Source organism: Salminus brasiliensis, chromosome 23 (assembly GCF_030463535.1).
Source record: "Salminus brasiliensis chromosome 23, fSalBra1.hap2, whole genome shotgun sequence".
NCBI lineage: Eukaryota > Metazoa > Chordata > Actinopteri > Characiformes > Bryconidae > Salminus > Salminus brasiliensis.
Window position 1 is genome coordinate 30594025 of NC_132900.1, and position 14725 is coordinate 30608749.

The window sequence follows — 14725 nt, forward strand, 5'->3', positions numbered from 1 at the left end:
GTCCTGCACCGAAGTGGTGGAGCGAACTTCCTCTGGGTGTCTGAACAGCAGAGTCCAACACTCACTGTCTTCAAACCCAGACTGAAGACCCTCCTCTTCTGAGAGTATGAAGTGTAGTATCCAGACAGACTTTTGTATTTAGTAGTGTCTAAGCTTAAGCTTACTAGCTAGCATCTGCTAAAGACCCAGTATTAATGATAATGAGCCACTGCTGGCTCCACCCCACCACATCCCTCTTTTTCATTATTCCTCTTCACTGACAACACAAATTCTTAAGCTTTCCTTCAATATTTATTCTCATTTGCATCATATTAAGAAGCTAGCTTATGTTTACTTCGCCTTGAGTTCATATCTCAAGAGAGGCCTTTGCCAGTATATTGTGTCTGATGGTCTAAGCTTGTCTTTGATGGTCAAGGTGGTTGAAAGTTGGTTTATGCAGAGGAAAACACATTGACCTGTGCTGGTTAGCAAGCTAGTTAAGCCGGCTGACCAGCATAGCTCTTGTGTCCTCACAGTGCTCTTCACAAAAAATGAAATCAATTAAATTAAGAAAAATAATAATAAAGACACGGGAAATAATAAAACCAAGCCTAAGAAGATCTTAAGAAGTCTTAAGATGTTTCCGAAAAAAGTGGCGAAGAGGCTCAGGAAGCTCATTTCGTAAATGTGGACCTGAAACACCAAAAGCATGGTCAACCATAGAGCATGACCTTGGACAGGGGAGGTAGCGGCCGTTTTGAGGATCCAGAAACTGTGGCATAAATGATCCGGCAAATAACCTGGATCTTGAGCTTGTAAACCTTTAGAAACATTTAGAAAGGACTCAGGGCTTCTGCACTGCTGTATTGACACGGTGTAGTCAAAAATATCAAAGGTCATTGAGTTCATTCTGAAGAAACGTTGTTTAACCATGTTTAAGACGTCTACTCCAGGTTCTGAGCATTGTCCTCTGACTACATCATGCCCTTATTGTCCACAGACAGAGTGCTCCAAGTTGTCCAAGTTGTCCGCACTCAGTTTAAAGGACGGTTTGACGGTAACAGTGATCGGACGACTCCTGGATGACCTGAGAAAGGAACGGGTATTAAACGAAGAGGAAGCTGAATCCATCCTGGAGGAGAATCCGTCCCGGATCATATGAGCAGTCCTTTACCAAGCAGGTAAGACATGTCTGATCTTGTATATTAAGGTTTTACAGCAGGTAAACAGGAGGGGAACATGGGTAATAGGAGACAGTACTGAACAGAATGCTGGCTGAGAAGCGTGTTGCTGCCATCTACAGTATGGAGTGTAAGAATCACCTTACATTTTTACTATGACGTTTTCTTGGCCTCTGGTAAGCAGGAGACTATTATTATTTATTATTTTAATAACCACCCCATTATTCCCTATTATTATACAGTGGGAATAGTAACACATACTCTGTCCTGGGGTTGCCACCCATCCTGTAAAATACAGAATCGCCCTTTATTTGGCACGTATCCCATATTGAACCAATGTTGATCCATATTTCCATAAATGTCTAACACAGACATGAGTGGGAGAGGCACATCCTTGGCTGGACAGAGTCAGTGGAGATGATTACAAGGCAAATTGTAAAAAATAATTTTAAAAAATTAAAATTTATTTTGGTTTATTAAGCTTATTTTAGTAGACTGTTGTGGTTTGATTGATTGTTTAGGATGTTGAGTTTTTAAAGTTGAATGAATAATTAGTAGTATTAGACAATATAAATATGATATTTACATTTAAAGAACAAATCATACTAATGGAATAATAGTTCATAAATAAATAAATACATTAGTTAAGAAAAATCATTTGTTCTTTAATATTTATACATTTCCTAGATTATAAATGTGTTTGTAGTGGGGTCTGTGGTGGTCATGGCCCAGAGGAGTGGCCAGGTGAGTGCCCCTTATTTTTTATTTCTAAATGTGGCAACCCTACTCTGTCCATAATGCCAGAGTATTCAGCTCCAATCTCTAGAGGACCACAGATTGGTCAAGCTAAATTCATCAAAATTAAATTCGTTATTAGTATTATTGTGCTGGATACGAGAAATCACCAAACGGTTCTGGACCCTGGTCATGCAGGCCAGTGTAGGCCATACTGCGGACTTTTGGGGACTTTTATTTTGACAGCCTGCGCTGACTGCACGCCCAGGAAACCGAAGCACACAGAGAACCGCCGTGTTGACGTTAATCAGCGGAGTTTGACATTCAGACGGGTTTCTGAAAGGGGTCAGTCTGGACAGGACGGACTAACAGTGCTCGCGGCGCTCTCTGTGGTAATTACGAGCTAAATGTTCATCGCGAGCTCGCTGGCTAACTGGCTAATGCTCGTTTCTTCCATCAGTCGCTGAAGGTGTGAGTGTGTCCGCGGCTCCAGAGGAGGCTGATTAAACCTGCTGCTTAGATAAATGTGGTCTTTTTCGGGTCCTCACACACACTCACACACACTCACACACACTCACACACTCACACACACTCACACACACTCACACACACTCTTACACTGGATGACATTTGCCTCAAACTGCCCGTGTTACCCTTCGGTGTAGCGGACGCTGGCTAACGCTAGTGCTAGCTGTGTGTGTAGGCTGTGAGCAGCAGGCAGCGGGCTGGTGTGTCAGCAGGGTGATCAGACTGGGTGATAAGATCAGACTGGGTGATTAGACTGGGTGATCAGACTGGGTGATAAGATCAGACTGGGTGATTAGACTGGGTGATCAGACTGGGTGATTAGACTGGGTGATAAGATCAGACTGGGTGATTAGACTGGGTGGTCAGACTGGGTGATTAGACTGGGTGGTAAGATCAGACTGGGTGATAAGATCAGACTGGGTGATAAGATCAGACTGGGTGATCAGACTGGGTGGTCAGACTGGGTGATTAGACTGGGTGATAAGATCAGACTGGGTGATCAGACTGGGTGATTAGACTGGGTGATCAGACTGGGTGATTAGACTGGGTGATAAGATCAGACTGGGTGATCAGACTGGGTGATTAGACTGGGTGGTCAGACTGGGTGATTAGACTGGGTGATAAGATCAGACTGGGTGATTAGACTGGGTGATAAGATCAGACTGGGTGATCAGACTGGGTGATTAGACTGGGTGATAAGATCAGACTGGGTGATAAGACTGGGTGATTAGACTGGGTGGTCAGACTGGGTGATAAGATCAGACTGGGTGATCAGACTGGGTGATTAGACTGGGTGATCAGACTGGGTGATAAGATCAGACTGGGTGGAAAGACTGGGTGATCAGACTGGGTGGTCAGACTGGGTGGTCAGACTGGGTGATAAGATCAGACTGGGTGATCAGACTGGGTGATTAGACTGGGTGATAAGATCAGACTGGGTGATAAGACTGGGTGATTAGACTGGGTGATAAGATCAGACTGGGTGGAAAGACTGGGTGATCGGACTGGGTGATCAGACTGGGTGATTAGACTGGGTGATAAGATCAGACTGGGTGATAAGACTGGGTGATTAGACTGGGTGATAAGATCAGACTGGGTGGAAAGACTGGGTGATAAGACTGGGTGATCGGACTGGGTGATTAGACTGGGTGGTCAGACTGGGTGATAAGACTGGGTGATCGGACTGGGTGATCGGACTGGGTGATTAGACTGGGTGGTCAGACTGGGTGATAAGACTGGGTGGTCAGACTGGGTGATTAGACTGGGTGGTCAGACTGGGTGATTAGACTGGGTGGTCAGACTGGGTGATTAGACTTCCTATTTATTAGGAATTATGTCAATTACAATAATAACAGAAGTAATAGTAATAATAATAATTCAGGTTCTTTGGGTTCTATTCTAATAAATGTTTTTTTAGGTATTTTATTATTAATAATAATAATTCAGGTTCTTTGGGTTCTATTCTAATAAATGTTTTTTTAGGTATTTTATTATTAATAATAATAATTCAGGTTCTTTGGGTTCTATTCTAATAAATGTTTTTTTAGGTATTTTATTATTAATAATAATAATTCAGGTTATATGCTAATACAGGATTTTGAGGTATTTTATTAATAACAACAACAATAATAATAGAAGTAATAATGATAAGAATTCAGGTTCTTCTTCAGGTTCTGTGCTAATACATGCTTTTAGGAATTTTATTAATAACAATAATAATACAAGTAATAATAATAATTAGGGTTCTTCAGGTTCTATGCTAACACATGCTGGGTCTTCTAAGATGTTCCCCTGCTTTTCAGTACCTGAGTAGTTTTTTGCTGCTCTTGTACTTCTGCTGTAGATTTTGGAAAGACGTGTTTTTCTTAGTCTAACCCTTTAAAGCCCAGTAAGTAATAGTTTTTGAGGCATTAATTGCTATATTAATAATGCTGAATAATGTGTTAAAACATGTATATAAAAATAAATCAAATAAATATAAAATATAAAAAATAATGCAGAATATAAGACATAAATGCAAATAGTGCTTTTTTCTTTTTTTCCAAGAATTGGACAGAATGTGAAATAAACAATTTCCAGAATTATTCGATAGGCTTTTAAACGGTTCATTTGACTGATGCAGAAATTTTTGGTAACACTTCACTGAAGAGCAGCATTCGCAAAGTTACATGACGTGAAAGGTTTTCTTCTGATGACCCCTCCATGATGGTCATATTAGTGCAGGAGTCGCTGCACAGTACACCAGGGGTCAAGCAGGGGTTCTGATTAACCTTCTAGCAATCCTACCAGCAGTTCTCCATCCAGAAAGTTCTCTTGATGTTCCAGACCTCAACTTGACCTCCACTGTTTCTGTAAACTGTCATTACCTGACAACATTCTGTTATGCTAATGTTCAGAGTGCTCGGCAGCTGCTTCGAGGAGCTCTTGGCTGCTGATTGTTGTGAACAAGTCTTAGCCCTAACATGCTAATTAAGGTCTGAGACTTTATTTGTACCCTATTCACCTCTGCGGTCAGTTTCATTGACCAAACCTGTTACTGCCCGAACCTTACATACATTGCTTTTGCCCACTGCAGGTGTGCCCGGCCAGCAGGTTAGAATGAGTTCCCGTTCCGATCACAGAGGCATCCATGTGGATCAGTCGGACCTGCAATGTAAGAAAGGCTGTGGGTATTTTGGAAATCCAGCCTGGCAAGGCCTGTGTTCCAAGTGCTGGCGGGAAAGGACCCTTCATTCACGAGCCAGGCAGATTGAAGAGGACCGGGCGCTGGCAGAGAGGTGAGAGAGGCAGAGCGTTGCACGATACCTCATATTTACATTTATGGTATTTAGCTGATGTTCTTATCCAGAGCGGCTTGCAAGGTTACTCATAACCGGACCTCCCGTTGTCTGGAGCATTACATGTGATATCTTTTTTATTATATTATTATTTATAATTTTTTTATTATATTATTATTTGTTTATTATTATTTTTATTGATTCTTATTGTATATAAGAAGTAAAAGTGAATGAGGCAGTAGATTTTGTTTATCTAGCTTAGGGCTGAACCACCTATCAGCACCCAGCTAAAAGGCAGTTCAGATCCCTCAGGACTGTTTAGGCCTTCTCAGAATGCTTAATGGTTCCTAGGAATTAAAAAAAAAACATCTGTCGTTTTTTTTGTCCATTTTTATTAAAGAGAATAAAACATTAACTGCAGTATTAGATTTATTCCATTATTGGCAACAAAAGGGTTAAATGGTAAACAGAAAATTGACTGTATATTACAGCACATAATGTTTTCTTGTTTGTTAACTAGGCTGCAGAAAGAGGAAGAAGCTGCCTATGCCAGTAGGCACCAGGGTCCACAATCAGAGACCACCACCTCCACCCAGTTTAGCAAAATCGAGAACAGGCCTGGTCAGAAATCGCGCACCGTTCCTACGGTGAAGAAATTTTTCACTTCATCCCCAAAGACTGGCCCGAGCAAAGGTAGGTGCACACTTCCCGTCGTGGTTAAAAGGTACAGTCAATAAGCTGTACAGTTAAAACCAGAAGATTTAACAGCTGGTTCATTAAGAAATGAGTAGATAAAATATATAATATCTTCAATTAAAATAATAATAATAATTAAAGCAGCTTTGTTATTGTTAAGCCAGATTTGTACTTTCTTTTTCGGTTCTGTGAAAGTGATAAGGGAAGCTCTGGGTACACACAAGTTCAAGCCCCTGCACTGTCAGCACTCTGTAACCCTTTGTGAACACATGCTTTAATTTCCTGACAAATATCTAAACATAGCCATGTTTTCTTTTAAAAAATAGGCTTTTATGGGAAATGCAAATTTCAGAGAAAAGGGAACTTTTTAAAAGTTGTTGGTCATGCTGGGGTCATTGCTCATGCATTCTGCTGACAGTACAAGGCAGTCAGTTTCAGGCTGTGCTGGGCACCACATGGTCTTAGAACAGTGTGAAAGCTTTAGAATACAGTTAATTACTTATAGGGCAGTAAGGACTCCTCCACGTCTCCTCCGATACATGCAAAGTCAGTCACAGCATTGCCGGTCAGCTGACATGCCCTGAGGAAAGCGTCGGGTCACCAGCTCCACTGCACCACCTCATATATGCCTGTGCTGGCCAACATCACCTAAGAGTGATTTGAGGAGAGCACGGCCAATTGTGCTCTCTCCGACTCCGGCTGCTGATGCACCATGGCTCTGTATTCAAACTCGCGACCCCCTCAGCCATAGTGGTAGCACGTTAGACCAGACCGTCTCGCGGCATGCCGGCCTGGGTTCGATTCCCAGGTGACTTTATGATGGGGCCCTTGAGCAAGATCCTTCACCCTCTCTGCTCCCCGGTCGCTGAATTTGGCTGCCCATCGCTCTGGGTGTGTGTGTGTGTGTGTGTGTGAGATGCATCATGGTACATATCTGATAGGAGCTCTGATAGAAAGATCTCTGGCTTAGCATCACTACAGTACAGGATGAACGGGATCTGTCTCATTCCCTAGATTCCACAGTTCCAGAGACACAGTCAACCCCCACCACCTCCATCAGCCAGCAGCCTGCAGCCGAGTCGGACCAAGCCACAAGACAGTTCATCGACTTCCTGAAGACCCTGCAGAAGCCCGGCCGAGAGATCTTTAAGCAATGCCATGGCTACTGTCAGCATGTGGCCTACAAGAAGGTACCTATAGTCATACACTAAGACACCCCTTCTAATGAATGAATGCACTCAGATACTTCAAAGTGCTGACACAGATGTGCAAATGCACACACAGTTTGTCCAGTCCCTGTATAGAAGTATTGCCAATAGTTTAGGTCTCTCTGGAGCAGCTAAATAAACATGAGCCTATTGGCTCCATGCTGCCTAATAATGGCAGGCGTGGGCTAGTAGAGGGGTATAAAGCCCCCCAGCATTGAGCTGTGGAGCAGTGGAAGAACTGTGTTCTCTGGAATGATGGATGGTGGAGCTCCATCCAGTACTTTTGATGAGCTGGAGTGGTGATCATCCAACATCTGGACCACACAAACTCTAGCTCTTGTTGTCCTCAGAAACATTAAGTCAAGTCAAGTGGGTTTTATGGTCATTTCAACTACATACAGAGTACACAGTGAAACCAAACAACGTTCCTCCAGGACCATGGTGCAACATAGACAGTGCATACAGAACACAAGTGCAACACAATACAAGTGCGGACAGACAACACAACACAGTACAGACAGAGAACAATACATAATTGGGGGTAGTTATGCAGTGTGTAGTAAATATTGAGTCCAGTGAGGTAGTAAGGTTATTAGTGCAAATGCTTTGTGCCAAAAATGCTTCCCATTTTATCTGAGAGAGAGAGAGAGAGAGAGAGAAAGAGAGAATGTAAAAGAAAAGCAAGATGAGCAAGTGTCCCAAAACTTTTGTTTATATTGTGTATATTTTATATCTGACAGTCTTATTAGGAGCCAGTTCATTGGATAGCTCTGTTAGCTCTTTGATACTTTGACGTGCAGGTCAGACAGATTCCTGGAGGACAGCAGAACTACATAAGGGGCAGTGGTGGCTCAGTGGTTAGAGCGCCGGGTTATCGATTAGGTTCGATTCCCGGGCTTGGTAAGTTGCCACTGTCGGGCCTTGAGCCCTTTACCCTTTACCCTCTCTGCTCCCCCGGGCGCTGGAGTTGGCTGCTCCACCAGCACACCCGCTCTTCACTCTTCACCCTAGTTCACTAGCATGTGTGTGTGTGTGTGTGTGTGTGTGTTCACTACCACAGATGGGTTTAATGCAGAGAACACATTTCGCTGCACAGTGCACCTTTACCTTTACATAAGTCAGCATTGTACATTCCAAATTTACCATTTATCCAAATGCCACGTACAAATGGCTTTATGGGTTGAATTCAGAGAATCAGAACAGGGAAAACCCCTAATCATTATTTTATAAGGCTGACTAATAACTGCTGACATGGCTTTCTCCGGCTTCTCCTTCAGGATCTTGGGGCGGAGGAGCTCTCAGAATCTGTGCAGGACTTCTACCAGAACCTGTCGGACCGATTAAACTCCCTCTACAAATGTATGTTACAGTCAGACACCAGCAAAATGACACTGCTTGTTAGGCTATTATAGATCATTTGCATGGTGCTATACCATAAAATGAGACTTTCTGCATATATCAGCTCCAGTGTTTTACAAATCCAAGTGGTTCTTAATGGCGCTTTCATTGTGTTTGTCCGTAAACGCTGACCAGGGACCCCAGAGCGAGTAGAGGCTGTAATGGATGAAGTGGAGAAGTACATGATGCTACATTTGTATGGGCAGGCCTTCTGCCCTGAGTCTGCAGATGATGAGGTCAAAGACCTGGCTATTAAGAAGAGAATCAGGTAGGTCACCACTGGCCAGCAGTCTTTATTAGCAGTGTGAGTAGAGGCTAATGAAAAGGGCTTATCTCGATGAGGCAGAGGAATAATAAATGGGCTTACCATTCACTCTTGTTATCTAAGGTGAGAGTAGGACATAATTGCATTAATGAGGTTTGCAAATTACTATGTGTGTGTTCAGGGCTTTACACTGGGTCACCGTTCAGATGCTGGGTGCCCCACTGAATGAAGAGATCCCTGCAGTGTCTGACAATGTAGTGAAGGCCATTACTGGTAAGGCAGTTGTGTACTCTAATTATGATCTGCTGCTGCTGTTTTGAAGGTGGGGGCAGCTCCGTTGCAATCGGGGAAAAAAACACATACAGTATATACACTGATTTGCCACTTCATTAAAACCACCTCCTCATTAGAGAAAGCTAATACTTTTACTTTGGTCTTCAGATATGTCATTACATTTTTTGACGTATTGGTGGCTTTAATGACGCATTCAAATGTTTCTTCTCACAGACATCATTGAGATGGATTCCAAGCATGTTCCTAAGGCCAAGCTTGGCTACGTCACCAAGTGCAGCAAGCACATCTTCAGTGCTATCAAGCTAAGCAAGCGTGAGGCTGCCTCCGCCGACGACTTCCTGCCAACGCTCATCTATGTGGTGCTGAAGGCCAACCCGCCCCGCCTACAGTCCAACATACAGTACATCACACGCTTCTGCAACCCCAGCCGTCTCATGAGCGGCGAAGACGGATACTACTTCACCAACCTGGTGAGTAGGGTTGCAAAGGGGTGGAAAATTCCAGAGAAATGTCCAGTAAATTACAGGTAACTTTCCATGGGAGCTTTGGAAATGTGCAATATCCAAACGTGAGCTTTCAGTAGTGGTGAGTGTCCGGTTTCTAGAAATCATCTGGACATATGCTGTATATATATATTTGATGGTGTGATGGAGGAAAGGGCAGTGAATGCAGGGTGTGTGGCCTCAATAGGCCTGCAGTGTGTAATGTGCCATGTGCCTGGGGTTGAGGAGCAGCTTTGCTATTCAAAGTTAATATGATTTTGGTATGATATGAATTATTTAATTTATTCCTGTTAATTCCCATAATTACCCAATAATAATTGGTCCCATGGCAAATTTCCCAACTTTGAAATTTTGCTACTGGTGAGCCTGTGCTTTAGCTCTGCTGGAAACGAAACATGGGTGTTTTTTCTTTCCCGACTGCTTATACACTATATGGACAAAAGTATTGAGACACCTGCTTATTTATTGTTTCTTTTGAAATAAATGGTATTAAAAAGAGGCTTTCAACTAGTTTGGATGGAGCACCTTTCATCATTCCAGAGAACACATGTAGTTTTACTGCTCCACAGCTCATTTTTGGAGGGCTTTATACCCCTCTGCTAGCCCACCCCTCCTTTAATGCTCCAGGAGGACCACTGCATTTCTGCACACCTTCCTCTGATTCTCATTCTTTTGTCTCTTTCCCAGTGCTGTGCTGTAGCTTTCATCGAGAAGCTGGACGCCCAGTCTCTGAACCTGAGTCCCGAGGAATTTGAGCTCTACATGTCCGGCCAGGCATCTCCTAACAGGCTGCAGGACCCTTCTTCTTCGCGGAGCGGCCACAGAGCAGGGCCGGCCAGCGGAGGCAGCGCTGCTGTGGCAAAGACGTACCAACAGCTGGACCTGCTGACCGAACTGGAGACGCGGCAGGAGCGAGTAATAGAGGGAGCACACAGGCTGGAGAATGACCTCATCGAGTGGAAGGACGGCGTGGAGCACTCCGTGCAGGACGTCCTGGAAGGCCTCCAGCTGGAGACGCGGCCCACGGCGGCATCCGCCATTGACTCAGACAATGTGGAAAGCGAGGGGCTGCCCCCTCCTCTACAGCCTCAGGTGTTTGCTGGGTAGCTCCCCATTCACCCATTCGCCGACCCATTCAGTGAACCAACCACAGCAAATGGCAACTTGACTGTTAATATGTAGGCTACCCTTTCAGTCCCTCAGCTTGGGCCCTGCTGAATGCAGGCTTATTTGGAACGGGTGGTGGTTTCTTCTCTGAATCTGCAAGCTACCTTTTTTCTTTTTCGTATTTCCTGCCCTGGGGAACGGATTTGCACATATTTCTGTTATAGCTGAGCTTCTCTCCACAGTTTTATTTAAATAAAGTTTTATTTATTGCGACAGAGCTGGCCAACAGCATCCAGAATCCAGGCTGGGATTCCTAAAACCATCTCTGCACAAAGATGATTAAATAGTCGAGTGGGGCTAGGGCTACGTATTGGCAAGAACCTGGGGATACATAGGGGATATGATTCGGTACATTGTGATATTCCAATACTGATTATTTTGGATCAAATTTTAGATCAACTGTAGTAAAAAATCTGAAATTAAAAATATGAGTTTTCAGCCAATCAGAACAGTATGCCACTATGAATGTTGCTTCCAATCCTGCATCATGTCGTGCTGCCTGCCATCAGCAGCCAGAGTCAGAGGGGGCACAACTGGCTTCGCTTTCTCAGGGGTGGGTTGATGGCACTTCCTCCCTACATCACTCTCAGTGTGATGCTGGTTAGCACAGGAGTCTGTTAGCTGTCGTATCAGAGCATTTCTACCTAGCGATGCTGCATCAGCGGCAGCTGGAAAAGAGGCGGAGGCTGGCTTCACAGGCCTTTGGAAGAGACGTGTGCTGGTCTTCACCCTAGTAGTGTTTGGGGCATTGCTAGTAATAGGGGATTGAGTAATTGGCCCAATTGGGTAGAAAGTATCAATATCAATAAATCAATATTAGGTTTTTGAGAATCCAGGCAGTATTGCGATACATAATATTGCGATACTTTGATGTACCAATATTTCCTTTACACCCGTTCCACACACTGAACATTCTCTTTACCAGTCAAAGAGGTGCTTTTGGGAAACTAGGCCCAGATTGAACGTTCCTGCCTAAGTGGGTACTCTGAAGTTTCCGACTTTCCAGTTTCCAGTTTTTCATCAGTCCATTTGGGAAGTAGGAAGCTTCAGACTGGAAAACATGACATGAAAAGCTTTGGGCTGGTCAGAAGATAAGTAGTTAAAGGGATTTCCACTGACATGAAAGTTCTCCATTAGGCAGACCAGACGATATTCATAACCGCTGAGGAAGAAGCAATAAGCTAAATATTCTGTAAAAACTTGAACTACAATGAAAAGAGTATGAAATTAGTCGCGGGACGATGAGCAGGACGCTTCATGGTAGCGTGCATGTCCAGTGGGATGTGTCCACCTGTGTCCACCTCCTTCTCGTTCATGCTGACATGTATACCGTGGGATCTGCTAGTATTTTTTTGCAGCATTGTCCATGTCGGCAGGCTCGTTTATCCGTTAGCACGATCAGTCCCCTGATCGAATGATGGAGAAGGGTTAAAAGCTGCTGCATCATGTTGTAATGTTGTGATCTGAGCCCCTCACCAGCCTTCAGTTCAGTCTTTTAACATCTTACAGTAACTCTTGGCCAGCTCTCTCTCTCTCTCTCTCTCTCTCTCTCTCTCTCTCAACCATCCTCTCTGTCCTTAGCAACCTTCACTAGTGGGAGCAGGTCGGAGTAGCCATTCTCATGCACTTTTAACCTAAATGCCTCAAGGAAATGGAACAGTCCATTCTTCAGTTCCCGTAGATCAAGATGGGCTTTTTTTGTGCTGTTCATTCTTATTTAAAAGGAACATGAATGAAGTTTAGCAAGGCTTTGAGTATTAATCAGGGATTTCCTGGCTGTTCTGGACATGCAGGCAACTGCATTCCCTTAGGGTCTAGTCTTTGCATTTTCAGTTATTTACTTTATATAGTATTTTATTGGTTTTGTGCTCTTCTAAAAGTCACTCCGTAGCTTTCAATAAGGCTGAATGTAAACAATCGAAGGAGTCGACTCATGAGTCAGATTCATGTGTGTTCATCTGAGATTTTGAGGGACACTACAGTTTTGCGGCCTCGTGTACATTCAGTACATTCAAAGCTAAACAGCTTCTATATAATACTGAATGCAGGGTTCTTGCACTTGTAATTTAGCGGAACCTATTTTGGTCCTGTATAGAACCATTGACAGAACATTTTTACCCATCCGAAGATATCTTGGCAAGTCACATCATCTTAAACGTCTCATTTAAGTAGAAGATTATTTAAATTAATTCATTTGCAGACAGATCTTACTGATTGTAAGTCATTTTATCTGGTAAAGGTGTCTTCTGTTGCCAGATATTCTCGCCGTTTTGATCATTAATTACTAAGAAAAGCAAAATTATCATAATTATTTCGTTATAAATAAGCAATTTTTTTTTGCCAATGAAATAACGTGATTTTTTAATATATAAAATCCTTAAAACAAGTAAAAACAAAAAGATTACTTGCCCAGGTATCGTTTTGCAGTGGAAGCAGAAATTACAGCTGGTTTATTGTGGGGTTTTTTTTGTTTTAGTTTATTGTGTTTTCATTTCATGTGAAATCACTGAAAGTCTCGAAGTTATGAAAGTTAAGAACTGAGAAACTGCAGCCCAGCTTTTAAAACAGTTATAGATGGATAGGACGGTCAGCGTACGCTCTGTTAGTGGACGCTCTGCTGCCGTTCCAAACCTCATTGTTGTTTTTGGGTAGCAAGCGTCTGCGATGATGTACAGCAGTTTGTGGTCAGCGCTTCACAGAGGATTTAGAGACCAGCAGTAGCAGCTCTACACCCCTATTAGACAAATCACCCTCAATATCCATACCGTCTTAAGAAAGCTTCCGTTACACTGTATTTTCTTTATTTCTTTGTTTGTTAGTTAATGTATTTAAGTCACTCTACTGTTTAAAAGTTTGGAGACATTTGTGGGAATATGAATTATATGTTTTTTCTCTGTAAAACTCGATAATGTAATGATATTACTGTAATATTTAAATATTAGAAACTAGATGCCAAATTGTGCTGTTTGGGTTATAGAATATTCTAGGAACAATAATTTATTTAATGCTAAAACTGTTACATAAAATCCTTGTATCACCAAAATGAGAACTTTAAAGATTTAAAAAATAATAATAATTATTCCAAGCCATTTTTGAGCGTTTTTATTGGTCCATTCATAATAAGAATTGTTACATTTTGAGTTACATTTTGTCACAAATTTTTAAAAAAAAATTACCAAAATGGAAATACAAAGTTTTTGAGTGACATTAATGATATATAATTACTTCTTGAGATTTGATAGTCCATATATAAAAAAAAACAGTATTCTTAATATTAAATACCTATATACTGAATACAAATAAGATCCTAAAAATAGCACTTTATTATATCTGTTCATCTTACTGGATACTTCATTATTATTATTTTTACAGCTTTGTAGCTTCGTACTTATTAGAAACCCATAATGCTGCATAGGAATAATTCATTATTGAGAAAAAATGTTAAAAAACTGATTCCAAACTTTTGAACAGTAGTGTAGGTTCTCGCTCTGGGAACTCTTGGGAACATCTTGATGACTTTGGCCTAAACAGTTGTTAAAAGGCATGGACATTCCCAAACGTATGTATGTCTGTAAAAAAAAAAAAAAAGGCTATATATATAAAATAATGAATAATAATAATATTAGAGGAATTCCTGAGAACATTGTTGCCGCATGCAAACAGCAGCTGTTTCAGATATTATTGCAACTTGAAAGGTTGTGCCCAAAGACTGCTGACCTTGTAACAACCTTGTAGCCACTTATTCAGTAAGACTTTGAAATACTGAGAATTAAAGTCTATGAATAAATGAAGGAGTTTTCAAACATGGGTCGTTATTATTATTATTATTATTGTTATTATTATTGATTGATTGCAGGCCTCTTCTACAGTTTGTTCAGTTGAGTACTTTTGAACATTATCTGATCTTCATTTGTTCTGCTTGTGCAGAGTTTCTATGTCTTGTGGTGAATCAGCACAACGCATCACTTCCACCAGAAAGGAAGTAGCATGAGTG

The 14725-nt window shown here is 42.1% G+C and overlaps 1 protein-coding gene across 3 annotated transcripts; it reads left to right on the forward strand.

Annotated features, from left to right (window-relative positions):
* The first annotated feature begins 1070 nt into the window (after window positions 1-1070).
* On the forward strand, window positions 1071-14712 carry rabgef1l (RAB guanine nucleotide exchange factor (GEF) 1, like). Of its 3 annotated transcripts, none has more exons than XM_072668511.1 (10): window positions 1071-1160; window positions 4999-5200; window positions 5721-5893; window positions 6911-7086; window positions 8382-8463; window positions 8638-8770; window positions 8949-9040; window positions 9275-9531; window positions 10252-10656; window positions 14659-14712. In XM_072668511.1, exons 2-10 carry the CDS (start codon window positions 5022-5024, stop codon window positions 14677-14679), a joined length of 1518 nt encoding a protein of 505 aa, XP_072524612.1. In that variant the 5' UTR covers window positions 1071-1160; window positions 4999-5021; the 3' UTR covers window positions 14680-14712. The 3 variants fall into 3 exon arrangements, with proteins under 3 accessions (XP_072524612.1, XP_072524611.1, XP_072524613.1); XM_072668510.1 differs by lacking the exon at window positions 1071-1160 and adding an exon at window positions 2159-2287; XM_072668512.1 differs by lacking the exons at window positions 1071-1160; window positions 14659-14712 and adding an exon at window positions 2159-2287 and having other exon boundaries at window positions 10252-14534.
* Window positions 14713-14725: the final 13 nt, after the last annotated feature.